We start from the raw sequence: 16,012 nt of genomic DNA on the forward strand, positions 1-16,012 counted from the left end.
GTGAGGCAATTCGCGGAGTTTAGGTTCATCATTGTGAAGCGTTCCTGTTCAAGACCGAGACGGCAGCGTTTGTTTTCTTAACTTTTATAAAATATTGTTGATATTGTGAGTGCACACAAATAAAACTAGACCCTTTACAGTTTAGAATGATGTATTACTTACCTTTATGAGCAAAAATGACTGCTTATTAAGTTGTTTCCACTGTTAGAAATAAATGCAAGTGATCGCGCTGGCGTCTCCATGTGCTGCCGAGCGCACTTTAGCTTCAACTCTCCGCACAAACGATTGGATATGCGTCTAACAGCGCACATTTATCTAGGTTAAACACTTAAACTAACATTGTGATATGCTTGAACTGTTTTATATCTATAGATTTTATTTTAGGCAAGTCGTGATGATTTGAGAAAGCTAAATTGATCAAACATATAGGCTATGATAAATTCACTGTCTGCCGCTGGCCGTTACTTAAAAAAAACGTACATATTAACGAACAAAAAATGCTCCAAACGTTTTTCTAAATTTACTTTATAAAAAAACGAAACTAAATATAATCACTTTTCCATTACATACAAAACTGAACTATTTTAATAGCTGAAACAGTAGTAGCCTATAAGCTTTTTTTGGGAAAAGGGGAAAAAGACGGGCTAGGGCCTATATTTGAGGCCCGTGCAGGGCTCTAATCCACTTCATCCAACGCTGTTTTTTTCTCATCTGTGAGCATGCTCTTGATATATGTATTTTACCATTTTGTTGAGTTTAAAACGTGTGACACATTCGTTCTGCTCTCACTGATCATTTGCCCCGCCCCCAACAACATGAAAGAAATCCATTATAACATGTACATGAAAATGTAGAAACATTGGACACAACTATGGGGCACCATTGTGCAGCAGCAAGCATCACAACAAAAAAAGGAACCTCAAGGTTGATCTAGGAAAATGTGTGAAAATGTATAGGGCCCCATTCCTATATTTTGCCTGGGGCCCCCAATTCAATAAATCCGCCCCTGGAAGTGGTGTTTTGTTTTTCAACAACAAAAGTTTCTTAACTTGCACTAACCATTGGGAATGACATTAAATTAGCACAGATGAGACTTCTATTACTGTTGTTGTCTCCCAAGTTGAACTCACCTCACAGTGATAACACTGCACGTGGTAGTCCTTGTCCATGGAAACCACTCGAATGGTTTCATCTGATCCCTATGAGAGTAAACAACCAGTGAGATGACAACAACACAACTTACCACAACACGTGCAATGATACAGCATGACCACTTCGAAAGCTGTCTCTACTCCAATAATCAAACAGAAACATGAACTGTCTACAATTGATTAACGATTAATTAAAATGTTCTCAATTGTTGTGTTAATGTCAGCCTGGAGTTAAGAAGTTAAACATGACTGTGGGCAATGTATTATTACGTTGGTTTTATGCATCAAGGCACTCTGGTGAGTGGCACTAAATAGTAGTGCTGTCAAACGATTAATCGCATCCAAAAAAAGTTTTTGTTTACATAATATATGTGTGTACTGTGTATATTTATTATGTATATATAAATTAGTGCTGTCAAATGATTAATCGCGATTAATCGCATTCAAAATAAAAGTTTTTGTTGACATTACATATGTGTGTACTGTGTATATTTATTATGTATATATAAATTAGTGCTGTCAAGTGATTAATTGCGATTAATCGCATTCAAAATAAGTTTTTGTTGACATTATATATGTGCGTACTGTGTATATTTATTATGTGTATATATAAATACACACATACAGTATATATTTTGAAAGTATTTACATACATAAACATTTATATATTTATATTCTTATATTATATATAAATATATTTAATATATAAAGATAACATTTTTCGTAAATACATAATATGCATGTGTTTGTATTTATATATACATAATAAATATACACAGTATACACATATATTTAAAGAAAAACTTTTATTTTGTATGTGATTAATCGCGATTAATCGTTTGACAGCACTAATATAAATACACACACATACAGCATATATTTTGAAAATATTTACATGTATGTATATACTTATATTCAAATAATTTATATCATATATAAATATATTTAATATATAAACGTACTCCTGTAATCATCATTTGTGTGAAAAGTAATAAAGGTTGTTGGCGTTTTACTGCCTCTGGTGTTCATTTCAGCTGGAAACTGCAATGATTTTTGCGGGAATGTAGGCACATACGTCCAATGAGCCTGGGTTAGTTCATGTTTATTGTTGCTTTTAAAGGAATAGCTCAACCAGAAATCTTTGTCACTATGAACTTGTTTTATGAACTGTTGTATTACTATTAACTGTTGTTTTTGCATGGAAAAAGTCATGTCATTTTTGGGTGAACTGCTTTTTTGTTTTTTTTATCTTTTCTGGGTATAGCGATGTTTCAGCTGTGAACAGTGTTAATGTTACACTCGGCTGTGATCAGAGAGGAGGAATTCCTGTAGAGTTTCTCATAAGAGCCTCCATGCAGGTGCATGATAACTGAGCTCTTGCTCTTGATGGTGTTGGAGAGCAGCATGCCTCGCGGGTCATCTCTAATTATAGATGGAGGGGCTTAATTATTTGAATATAAGTATTTACATGTATGTATATACTTATATTCAAATAATTTATATCATATATAAATATATTTAATATATAAACGTACTCCTGTAATCATCATTTGTGTGAAAAGTAATAAAGGTTGTTGGCGTTTTACTGCCTCTGGTGTTCATTTCAGCTGGAAACTGCAATGATTTTTGCGGGAATGTAGGCACATACGTCCAATGAGCCTGGGTTAGTTCATGTTTATTGTTGCTTTTAAAGGAATAGCTCAACCAGAAATCTTTGTCACTATGAACTTGTTTTATGAACTGTTGTATTACTATTAACTGTTGTTTTTGCATGGAAAAAGTCATGTCATTTTTGGGTGAACTGCTTTTTTGTTTTTTTTATCTTTTCTGGGTATAGCGATGTTTCAGCTGTGAACAGTGTTAATGTTACACTCGGCTGTGATCAGAGAGGAGGAATTCCTGTAGAGTTTCTCATAAGAGCCTCCATGCAGGTGCATGATAACTGAGCTCTTGCTCTTGATGGTGTTGGAGAGCAGCATGCCTCGCGGGTCATCTCTAATTATAGATGGAGGGGCTTTAACAAATGACACATGCCCTAACTTAGCAGTAATCACTCCTTCATCACTGCTAACTGAATTACTCACAGTATCAGGCCTAAAGAAGGTTTAACTGTTCTGGAATTACTTAAGATGTTCTGCATAGTTTAAGTATAGCAGTAAAGTTCTACCAAGTAGTAAAAATTCCCATGCTCATTTTGGTTAATTTGTCTCAAAACAAGCAAAAAGATATAAGTCTAGATTGGCATTGGCAGTGCTGTGACACGTGGCTCTAATACAGAGAAAGCTGATTCTATGACACAGGCTGAGAATACGGCTCATGCCCCCGGCGGATTCAAACTTTAAGTGATTTCCTGGGGTTTTACTGATTACCTTTTACAGTCAAATGAGATTTGTTTCTGTATGAAGAGAGTTTATGGAGTACAGGCTGAATTGGTCCTGATATGCATCTTACCTCAGAGGGCAGGATCGGCTGATTACATGCAGCACATTTAGGGGCAAGAACTCTGAAGAAGAAAAGACAATAAATAATCACACAGATCATCCACTAAATGGCAATTAAAATCATATCAGCATGACTCTTTATCCAGAGTACAAGACTGTAACATACTTAGTTGCATACAAATTAGTATTTGGGCACTTTAGCTAGCTAGATCTTTTCTCAGAACTAATCATTTTTGCAATTAATTTTAACCAACAGGTGAATTGGTTATGGGGTTTTTACAGCCAATTGAGAATCCTTTTAATGTTGCTGTTCTTAAAATCAACACTTATTTTCATACCGACAACACAACTGCAAGTGTGACATTGCATGTATACAACAGTTCAATAAGCAAGAAGTTAATGTTGAGTAACCTACATTTTTGAAAGAATACAATGTTGTGAAATTTTTGTACAAATCGGTCAAGTGAATAATTCAACGACTCTCTCATAAATAACTTATTTCTTTCTAAACTTATTTTTTTTTAAAGGGGTCCTATTATGCTTTTTCACTTTTTCAACTTTAGTTAGTCTGTAATGTTGCTGTTTGAGCATAAAAAAAGATCTGCAAAGTTACAAAGCTCAAAGTCCAAAAAAACTACAACGCACGACTCGTTTGGACTACAACGCATATTTTCCGGGATTTGTGATATCACAAATATCGACGAATGGGACGAGACCTGGTTGAGCTGCACTAGAGAAGGCAACGAGTGTTATCACTATGTCGGAGACACGCTAGCTTTCCCAAGGCAGACGAATTTAGAGTGGTTACAATCATCCGGGTTTAAATCGCACTCAAATAGATTTGATTTTGACGTAATATTTACACTGAAGCTGGCAGGTGGCTATGGTAAGGCATGACATTTCCCGACCAGGCGCCGAGTGCTGCCAATCACAACACACACTGGCCCAGCTAACCAATCACAGCACACACTGGCCCAGCTAACCAATCACAACACACACTGGCCCAGCTAACCAATCACAGCACACACTGGCCCAGCTAACCAATCACAACACACACTGGCCCAGCTAACCAATCACAGCACATTTCGTATTTCAGAAGGCGGGCCTTCATTTGATACAGAAACTATTGGAGCCGTTCATGCCAGACTGGGGAGAGAGGTGTTGTAATAATGTAAAATATGTGAAAAATAATGTGTTTTTCGAACAACCTAGTATGAGAGCCTGTTCTAGTACACCCCCAAAACAAAATCAAGACTTTGTAAAAGAGCATAATAGGACCCCTTTAATATTTTCCTTGCAAAGTGCTATTTTTCCATTTGATTTGATATTTTGTTATGACAATCATAAGTGTGCCCAAATACTTTTTTGGGCCACTGCATGACTTGGAGGTGAAAGATAGATTGAGAAGAGTGGAATAGAGCTACTGGACTAGACTGCAGGTCTGCTGGCTCTTCGATTAGCCCGTGAATAGCCCAATCCCAGAAGGACAGAGTGGAAAAGCATCGTTTGATTTCATCTCCATATGGTCACCACCTGACTGAATGTCTGGGGTTTTGGAACAACAGCAATCATCGCTCAGTTCACGGCTCACGGCAAAGGATGCATGAGAAGAATTTGCAGTGCAGCAAAGCGCGCGCACACACATACACCCTCAAGACCAATAAAACTCACAATAAAATGTCATTACATCAAGCTACTGCTAGGAAAATGCCTGTGGAAGAAATTATGGAGAATAGTGCACAACAAAAAGCACACATCTACCATCAACTGAAGGAAATATATAGCTCACTTTATGCATCTGGAGTTTGCTTTGCCAGCCAAAAGTCACCATAAAATAAAAATTTACAATCTTTATTTTTTAATGGAATGCATTATTTATTATACCTGACTCATCTGTGCACATCAATGTTGATTAAAAATTATGATTACATGAAACACAGCAATTAGCAAACAACAATTAATTCACTTCCAATGGACAAAATCCAGCCCTACATATTTTTCTTGTTTGAGAAGTAGTTTCACTCGGATATACGTCACACTTTCCAATGCATGCAGACTTTAAAGGGTTAATCGTCGCCCTTCGCCAGGCTCACAACAGGAGTGGGTGCATGAGAGAGGAGGGGCGCTGAAATAGCCAGGGCTGGCGGCGTGTGATGGGGCACACCTGAACCGAATGGAGCCTCATCGCCGCCGCTGTTTAAATGCCAAGCGCGCCTCTCCTCGGGAGACCGGTCTCTTCCCCGTGCATGCACGCTGGTGTCCTCGTGGGTCCAGGAGGGGTGCGTAGAGGAACTCCCGTGCCGCCAGAGTCGTGAGCTGCCAGACCCGCAGTCCAGACGAGAACCGCACCCGTTACACGGCCGTCGGGCAAGGATGCTGGGCCGTCTAGTCCCTTCAAGCGCCGTGGGCAGAGAGAAGTACGAAGCCTCTGATAGAAGCTGCCGCCCCTCGTGCCCCGGACCGGAGAGGGGAGCGCGTGCGGCCGCCGGACTCCACCCCTTACCTGGACCCTTCCTTCCTTCCTGACCACTGCCCTTCCCTTCATGAACCCCGCAGCACGACGAGGACACCAGATCCCCTGTTTATTTTGGACACTTGATTCCCTTTTTTCTGGACACTGTTTATTTTCTGTTAATAAACTGTGTCTGTCGTTTGCTCCTCCCGCGACAACACACCCATTAACGTAAACTACGCCAGAGCACGTACACACCTCACGCACCGGAAGTCGTGCGCGTGCTCAAAGCAGTTGGACATAGTGTTGTATTAGAGGTAAAAAATGATATAAATACTGTTCGGTTTCTGGCACAAACCGAACGTTTCGTGTCTTAGGACATCAGTGTGTCGTCACGAGCCGCAGGGTTTAATTTGGATTTGTCTGTGCATGTTTTTTTTACTCTCATAGATTTTGTTACCATTGCCATGCATTATAAGACTGATGGACTCCGACGGTTGGACTTAATAATCACCAAATGTGTTCTACTGAAGAAACAAAGTCACCTACATCTTGGATGCCCTGGGGGTAAGCAGATAAACATCAAATTTTCATTTTTGGGTGAACTATCCCTTTAAGTCATGATTTTTATGGGGAGCAGCCATCAATAGCGTGCTACAATAACATCTGGACAAAGCATATACAGTCATCCTTTTTACAATTTTGGTCAATTTAAAGTTCAAAAGCAGTGTTAAAAAAGGAAATGCCATCATGACACAAACTTAAATAAATATGGGAGTACCTGGGCTAGTTGTCACACTTTATACTCAAATCAGTATTTCCCAGGGTAGATTATGTAGACATTATGTAGAAACTCTTTATGATTTTCTTGCTTCCACTGAAGCTCAAGTGAATTTTACTCAAATTACTCTGCTGATCATCAATTTCCTTTTGTATAAAAATTTAAAAAAAGAAGCCAAAATAAAAACATCTCAGACTGAGTTGTCACACTTTATACTCAAATCAGTATTTCCCAGGGTAGATTTATCAGGAAAGTCAACTTCAATAGACACAGATCTAAAGTCTTGGCTACAAAGAAGCCCTTGATATAAAGTAACAACAGATATGAACTATTTGCTCTTGTCCTCAGAGCAGAGTTCAATCATTCAGTTCATTTTTTCCACCTTCAGTACATAGTTGACACTTGACTGACTGTGTAGTTTATTGTGTTCACTTTTAAAGTTAATACAAAAATAGATTATTGAAATCACACAAGGCCACTGGAAAATCTCCAGTGACACTGCAAAATAAACCATACTGCATGTCAATGTGAGTTTGCAAAGAGACAATGTACTGCAAAATTTTTTTTACCAGGAAAACACTTCTTTTTGTAGAGTTATGCTTGTGGTCTGCACATAAAAACAAACACACGGCACAACCAGTGCAGTTTTATGAACTTCAAAGTCTTCTGGACATAAAAAGAAGTCTTATCAAACCATCAATGAATAAACACATTTAAACGTATAATGAAGAATTGTGATTGGCTGTGGGCCTGCAGCTCCACACAAGCTCACCTGTGATAGTCCTTCACGCAGTAGATCTTGTTCTCTGTGTCCACAGTGAAAGGCACTCCATCCAGACTCTCATTACAGATGGCGCAGCGGAAGCAGCCTGGGTGGTAAGACTTTCCCAGTGCCTGCAGGATCTGAGGAGGAACACCATGTTCACATGCTGCCAAACAACACACAACCAACAGCGACACATTTTGTGTGTGTGATATGCCTCCTCTCATGACAGTATGACTCTATGAGAGGAGATGGGCATCCATGTGTGAGAAAACATATTTATATTTAATGTTTTAAAGTACTATGTACCAACATTTAAATTAATAATTTAAAGGTAGGGTAAACGATTTCTGGTAGCCAATGTTGACATTTGAAATCACCAATCAATTAACTTATTGTGTACCAGTGTTATCTTATTATGACTGATATAGTTATAGTTTCTGTTAATATTTTGAATTAGATTTTTTTTTATATTTTCACTTTAATTTTAGTTGAAGTTTTAGTACTGTTGTTGTGTTTTTGTTATTTTTTATTTTTTTTTTAACAGTATATTTATATGTATTAATTAGTTTTAGTTATTTTAGTACTCCTAAACTAAACAAAAATGAGAAGTGTTGGCTCGGCCACTAGCTGAAATTAAATATATATTGATTGATTGACTGATTGAAAATATGCCTAAACAGTTTTTATTAATTTTTATTTCAATTTAAGTTTTAGTTATTTTAGTACAACAACTTTAAATTAAATAAGTTCAAGCTGAAATAATTTTTTTTAATATTTAATTTTATTTAACTGATTTTAAGTCTTTTTTTATGGTTTTAGTTTTAGTTAACGATAACAAAACCTGTTGCATGCAAACATGTTTTAAATTGTACGTGCGTTTAAAAAATACCTGCATGCAATTACATCTTAAAACTAACCATACCACAAAACCAGTCCCTAATCTTAACCGCATCCCACCTCCATAGCGGCAAATGTGTTTTGCAATACACAGTAAATACATTGTACCTAACAACTAATTTTTTGACGCAAGTACATAAAAGTTAAATCACCTAAAACACAGTAAGACTATTACATTTAGCCAAATCTATGTAAAGAGCACTGTAGAATAAGGAGCTTTATAAATTAAACCCAACCAACTCCTTCAAGCTCTGTAGTGTGATATTCTCAGTCGTGTGATATTGTGACTAATGCAGGGTGTGGAGGTACATCAGACTCACCATGTCCATGATTAAATGTCCACATACGTTGCATTTGTCGGCAGACTGCTGGAAACCAGAGTACTATTAAAGACAAGAGTGAAGATAGAGGTGAGCTTTTCAACTGACTCTCGTTCCTTTCCATCACTTCATTTTCTCTAATACACACAACATTAACAGCTCAGATATAACAATTAATCTAATTTAAGAACCTTAAAATAACACAAACTGTACTTTTTGGTCTGGAAGTTTCATTCTCCCTGAGGAAATTTGCCATTTATGCACCTATAAGAGCTAGATGTGTTTTTAAAAAGCTTTTTTTTTTTTTGCTTGTCTAAGGAAAATGTGGCAGTATTTGTATTTTTTACAACCAGCTACACAATACATACATGAATGTGGCATACCTAACCACCTTGCTACACTACACAATTATATGCACAAAACATTTAACAGCTGATCCCAAAAGTCTATTTTTTCCACTGAAATAAAGTTTTAGGATTCTGAAAATTTTAAAATAAAAAGAAAAGCTATGACATTTATTGAAGAGGAAATACTTACACTACGGCTCCATTTGCAGATTTTTAAACAAATTAACTAAGCAAATCCGTGACATTATGTAGAAACTCTCAGATTTTCTTGCTTCCACTGAAGCTCATGATTCTCAAATACTCTAAGTCGAGTGAATTTTACTCAAATTACTCTGCTGATCATCAATTTCCTTTTGTATAAAAATGAACAAAGAAGCCAAAATAAAAACATCTCAGACTGCTGAAGCCCACTGCTGGATCCCACAATTAAGCCAAGTTGAGCTAAGGTGAGCTCATAAGGTGAACTCATAACCAGGTTCATGTTTTGAAACCTGAAACCTCATGATGTCTTTAAAGACATGCTTTAGATAAGATGACACATTCTTCTGACATAACTATGAGCTATGGTTGTAAGACATGTCTCAAGACATGTTGAGACATGAAAACCCCATATAAAAGAAGAGGGGAAGACAGCATACCAGGAAGTCCTCTTCACAAAAGACGTTCCCACAGACGTAGTAAAAGGCCTTCCCTCGGAGCTTTCGGCCTGCAGAAAACACACAACAAAGACATTTACCATCAATTCAGCAACATCATGGGACACTGATAATTCGTTAAAATCAAAAAGCAAAATGTTGTTTTTATTTTAGTTAGTTTCAGTAATTTTATTGTTTAGTTGTTTTTTATGTCTATATGAAGAGTTCATTTGCAAAAACTGATAACTCAAGATAACAATTTTCAAAAATCACGTTTTTCATTGTGCATTCCAATTAATCTCAATCAAACAGCAGTTGGGTTATTTTGATTAGCTAAAAAATAACTAAAAACACAGCTAACTAACAATAAAAACATGATAACATAATAAAAAACACGATTTTTAAAAACAAAACAAAAAAAACCGGATTTATCTGTTTTTGCAAATAAACTCTTCATATATTTTCTATTCATTTTTATTTCAATTTTAGTTATTTTAGTATATCAAGTTAAACTACGTTCAAACTTTGTTTTGTTTTTGTTTTTTATATTTTATTTTAGTTAATGTTAATTTTATTTCAAGCAACAAATGTTTTTATGGTTTAAAGTGAACTAGTTTTAGTTACCTCTTATAGCCCTGGGTAACGAGGTGTTGATTGGATTTTCTTTAAAATTTTTATTACCTTTTTCCAATAAAAGGACACGAGGCTATCACACGACCTTACATGCTTTCGGCTTAAGCATTATCACAGGAGACTACAGATGTAAACACACTCACTGTCACTATCTTAGCTGTTCTCTCTTCTCACTTAAACCTTCAGCGTAAACCTCATTAGAGAAATACCTAACAATGATATAATTGAATCTGATACATGTTTACAAGTTTAAAAAATAAATCAGAGGCTAAACTCAAAGCACATGAGGGAAAGGTTTATTGAATCCAATGAACACACAGTAAACACATTAAGAAAGTGTCAGCACTTTGCAAAATGTGCAGTTCAGACATTCGCTGCTGATTTCCAGCCCATGGTGAGGACTTCCTGTCCCAATCCGGACTGTTTTTGGCTTTTTACCTCAACAGACAGACAGACAAACCCTCCCCATTCAGACAGACCCCGTCCCACAGGAAAGGGGAACATTCCGCACATTTTCTGCAGAGGGGGGTTCAGGCCGATGCAGTTAACCCTTATAAGCCAAAGCTCAATGAAAGCCTTCATGTTGTTGCCATCCAGGCTCAGTGGAGCACAGTCAACCTAAACACACTTCACAGGGCCAATGAGTCTGCTGGCAACAGGAACGTTTACTTTAATGCTGAAACCATCACTGCTCAGCTGGATTTTTCAAATGATGCTTGGCGGAAACAGTTTTGTGTGAGAGTACTAAACAGTCTCTCGCTGTCGGTGCTTGTAATGATTTTTGTGTCTTTCCTTGGATGGTTTTAAATGCTTCTACACTGCTGTGCTGACATGTTTGTTGCATTATAAAGAGTATGCGCCTCTCACTCTGCTCTGGTTGCTATCACGTCATTGTTCGGTACAATTTATTCGGTCTTTTCGCTTATTCAAATAATTTCAGTTGCTGAACATTCGGTGCATCCCTAAACAAGTCACTAATTTTATCCTTTAAAACTCATCCTTGATAATCAAAATAACATATTTAAAAATTTTTGGAAATGGAAATTTACATTTAGTCATTTTGCAGACGCTTTTATCCAAAGCGACTTAAAATTGGGGAATACATAAAGTTTCTTTAAATAAATAATTTCTTTAGGTCTTAAAATGGCTTGAATGTAACTATACAACCTTTACCTCATTTAGTACACGCCATAAATTAATATGCAAATTAGTCCCTGCCTCCATCCATTCACACCAGCTCGAACCTGCTCCACTTAATAATAATAATAATAATTTTTATTTATATAGCACCTTTCCAAAACCCAAGGTCACTTTACAAGTCAGGTTTAAGGAACAGAAACAAATAAACATCAATACCAGAAGACAGAACACATACCAAGAGCTGAGAGTTATACAGAGACCACTTACAAAGTTAGATTAGAGATACAGAGAGAATGTAGATAAACATCCATAACAGGGTACAAATTACAGACTGAGAACTGAAGAGTAATACTCAGAGAAAAAAATTGTTTTTACGAGGTTTTTGAAGGAGAGAAGGGAGGATGCTTGATGGATGTTTTGGTGAAGAGCATTCCACAATCTGGGAGCCACAACACTGAAAGCTCTAGATCCCATAGTCACCAGACGAAACTTAGGGGTGACTAACAATCCCTCACTAGAAGATCGTAAGGAGCAGGCAGGAACATAAGGCAGAAGTAAGTCAGATAAATATGTACGACCAAGGTTATGGAGAGCTTTATAAGTGAGAATTAGTATCTTGTAGTTTATTAGTAGAATTAGTATTTTGTAGTTCAAGGAAACCGGAAGCCAATGAAGGTGATAAAGGATTGGGGTAATGTGATCGCTCTTTCTTCTGTGGGTAATCAAGCTAGCCGCAGCGTTTTGAACATATTGTAGTCGTTTGATATTATTAGCTGACAGGCCATAAAGAAGTGAATTACAGTAATCTAATTGAGATGTGACAAAGGCATGTGTAACAGTTTCAGCATCCTGCTGACTGAGAGAGGATCGAATATGAGAGATATTACATAGGTGGAAAAAAGCTGTCTTTACTACTTTACCAATGTGATCATTGAATGAAAGAGTGGAATCAATGAGAACACCAAGATTGCGAACTTTAGTGAAGGGCATAATCAGATCACCATCCAGATCCATCAGTTGACCAAAGAGCTTAGATGCAACAGCTTTAGAGCCAATCAGAATTACCTCAGTTTTATCAGTTAAATTTAAGGTAATTTGCCTCCAGCCAAAGCTTGAGTTCCTTGATGCAATTTGTTAATGCAGGCGGAGGAAACACTGAGGTGGAAGGTGCGCTAAAATAAATTTGAATGTCATCTGCGTAACATTGGAAGTTAAACCCATAGCGTTTGATTATTTGTCCAATTGGTAGCATATAAATGTTAAAGAGGAGAGGGCCCAAAACAGAACCTTGAGGTACACCAGAACTGATGGATTTGGTAGATGATTTGTGTTTCTGGTATATAACAAATTGTTGCCTCCTGGTCAAATAGGAAGAAATCCATTCAAAGGCTGTGCCAGTAATTCCAATTGCTGAAAGCCATGAGAGGAGTATCTCATGACAAACAGTGTCAAAAGCTGAGCCGAGGTCTAACAGAAGGAGAGTGCTAAGAGCACCAGAATCAGAAGCTAAGAGTAGATCGTTAAGAACCTTAACCAGGGCTGTTTCAGTACTGTGTAATGGACGAAGCCAGACTGGAAGGGCTCGTAGAGGTTGTGTGCCGTTAAAAAGGCCTGTAACTGGGAGGCAACAACTTTTTCTAATATCTTTATTAGATAAGTTTGAAATAGGCCTATAGCTACTTAGGGAAGAAGGTTCGAGCTTTTGAAGAACTGGAGTAACAGCAGCAATCTTAAGCTTTGATGGTACAGTTCCAGATGACATTGACGTATTAATGAAGTGAGTGATGGGTAGTGACAAAGCAGGCAAGCAATTCTTCAGTAAAGAGGTAGGTGCAGGATCGAGAAGACTAGTAGAGGAATTAGACAGCCTGATTATCTCATCAACCTCTGTGGGGACAATAGAGTCAAAACTAGAGAAGCTATGAGCATGGCATAATGAGAGAAGTTCAATAGTGGGAACAGAGGTAGGGTGTTGACAGGTATGAGATGTTTTACTCTGAAAAAAGTTCAGGAAAACGTCACACATTTGATCAGAGCCCACTAGAGACTGTGCGGGAGGCTGAGTTAACTTTTTAATCGTAGTAAATAATGTTCTAGGCCTGTTTTTGGACTTATTAATGAAAGTAGAGAAATAAGATGATCAAGCTGCATTAAGAACATTCCTGTACTGCTTAATGTGTTCAGTAAATACCAAGGAGTGAACAACAAGGCCAGTTTTCTTATAAAGCTTTTCCAGCTGGCGGCCCTTGGCTTTCATTGCCCTAAGTTCAGTGTTGAACCAAGGAGAAGTGCGCGAGGAAGGGACCTGTCTAGATTTTAAGGGAGCAAAATTATTCAGAATAGTAGAAATACTTTCATCATATACATTAAGAATGTCTTCAGCACTGGAAAGACTGCAGCAGTCAGTAGTGAACACTACACAGTGGCAAGTGGCAATATTGGATTAATTAATATATTAAGGATGCAACGATTAACAGCGAACTGGTTCAAAATCGATTGAAATATGTGACGATACAAATCGGTTGAGATGCCAAACAAATCGCGATACAATTGACCTATCGTAAGCCCCTCCCCTCGAACGCAGAAGAGCCAATGGCAGTCGAGTATCTGTTGCACGGAAAGTGGAACTCGGACATCTGTAGGTTTCAGAGTCATAGAGAAACATTGGAGGATCCGAAGCTCGCATCGGTTTAATGGTATTTATGCTACAAAAATGGAAAAACTATTTGCCTAGGGTACTTGCAACACTAATTCCAGTTATCCTGAGAGGATAGGCAATGTAATTTATTTTATTCCATTTCCTAAACCCAAACAAAACAGAGCAAAATGTCCCTAAGCATTCAACCCCAATCACAATGAAGATGAAAATGTTCATTTTCTGGTTGTCATACTCTCATTAAGTTACACTTTTCATCTGCTCAAGCAGAACGTTAATGTCATCTTGTGCTTCAGCAAGGTATCTCTGGCTAAAACTAGCTAACGTTAGCATTAAAGTTAGTGAGTCCATGCTAACGTACAAACCTAAATAGCGAACTGTTCTCACGTCATGTACCGTGCAGTGAAAGTCAAAAACAATAAACGAAGATCTATATTAGAGTGCCTCTTCATATTAATCTGGTTAAATGTGAATTAATTTAATCTTACTCTGCAGTATATGAATGGTGTTGATCCAGGATGTTGTCATTGCGATCGTGACGACCGTAACATAATTCTCCCATTTGCATTGTGATCTGTATTTTTACATATTTATTTTAATATCTTTTATATATCCCTCCATGGCATATTTAAGTCCCACTTGAAGGTCCATATGTGTCCCAAATTTATCAGAAACACTTCGGAAGAAGGTTTTCTCTGACAGCTGTCATTGTAAGACAGTGAGCAACTCCGTTTGTTTGTCCGAATGAGCAACAGTAACTAAGGGGGGCGGGGCTTACCGATAGGTCAATTGGAGTAGTTTATATGAATGTATCTCTGAGGGGAACTGACTGTCTTCAGAAAAGTTTACGTGGTATTTTCTTCATCTTGCCTCTGAACGATGCAAATTAAAGTAGTGTTCATAAGCGCAGCTCTGCTTTGTTTACAGCGGTAACCAATGTTCCCTCAATTTTTTTTCTTGCTGAGCAAAACTTTTCTCTAATGGGCGGACATTTCGGCCACCTGAGCAAAAACATTCTTTATACCAGACCTGTACAGCGCGCACACAAAAAAAGTGTGTAACTTTTAACTTTAATGTGCTATTTGTATTTAATTTGACCTGTGACTAAATGATGTACATTTTAGGTTACCTGAGAAAACTATTATTTTTTTTTACAGTATAATACACTGCCATTCAAAAGTTTGGGATCAATAATGTTTATTAAAGAAGTTTCTTATGCTCATCAAGGCTGTATCTATTTGATAAAAATACTGAATATTATTTCACAAAATAATATTGTGAAATATTATTGCAATTTAAAATTAAAGTTTTCTATTTTAATATACTTTAAAATATATATTTTTTCCCTATGAAGCAAAGCAATTTTCAGCATCATTACTCCAGTCTTCAGTGTCACATGATCCTTTACTTAATATTGTTTGGGACCTGTGATATTTTTTCAGGATTCTTTGATAAATAAAAAGTTAAAAACAACAGTTTATTCAAAATAGAAATTTTGTGTTACAATATACACTACTATTCAAAAGTAAAATGTATAGCCTGAATGCACTGTAAGTCGCTTTGGATAAAAGGGTCTGCTAAATACATAAAATAACATTATAAAATACACTACTATTCAAAAGTTTGTGGTCAGTAATTTTTTTCTTTTTTTTAAAGAAATCAATACTTTTATTCAGCAAGAATGTGTTAAATGGATAAAAAGTGACAGTAAAGACCTATCTTTTTAGAAAAGATTTCTATTTTGAATTAATGCTGTTCTTTTTAACTTTTTATTAATCAAAGAATCAAAGAAA

General features: G+C 36.9%; 1 protein-coding gene across 3 annotated transcripts in view; it reads right to left on the reverse strand.

The window, feature by feature from the left end:
• The window catches only part of LOC107703922 (LIM domain-containing protein 1-like), a 49,605-nt gene that overhangs the window by 8,404 nt on the left and 25,189 nt on the right, over positions 1-16,012 (reverse strand). For all 3 annotated transcript variants that reach the window (XM_016506726.1, XM_016506725.1, XM_016506724.1), the window contains exons 4-8: positions 9,794-9,861; positions 8,809-8,871; positions 7,598-7,728; positions 3,603-3,654; positions 1,131-1,199 (exon numbers count right to left, since the gene is read on the reverse strand). In XM_016506726.1, the coding sequence (XP_016362212.1) occupies positions 1,131-1,199; positions 3,603-3,654; positions 7,598-7,728; positions 8,809-8,871; positions 9,794-9,861 (383 nt within the window). The remainder of the gene's footprint in view (positions 1-1,130; positions 1,200-3,602; positions 3,655-7,597; positions 7,729-8,808; positions 8,872-9,793; positions 9,862-16,012) is intronic.

Source organism: Sinocyclocheilus anshuiensis, unplaced genomic scaffold, assembly GCF_001515605.1.
Source record: "Sinocyclocheilus anshuiensis isolate Anshui unplaced genomic scaffold, SAMN03320099.WGS_v1.1 scaffold991, whole genome shotgun sequence".
NCBI classification, from domain to species: Eukaryota; Metazoa; Chordata; class Actinopteri; order Cypriniformes; family Cyprinidae; genus Sinocyclocheilus; species Sinocyclocheilus anshuiensis.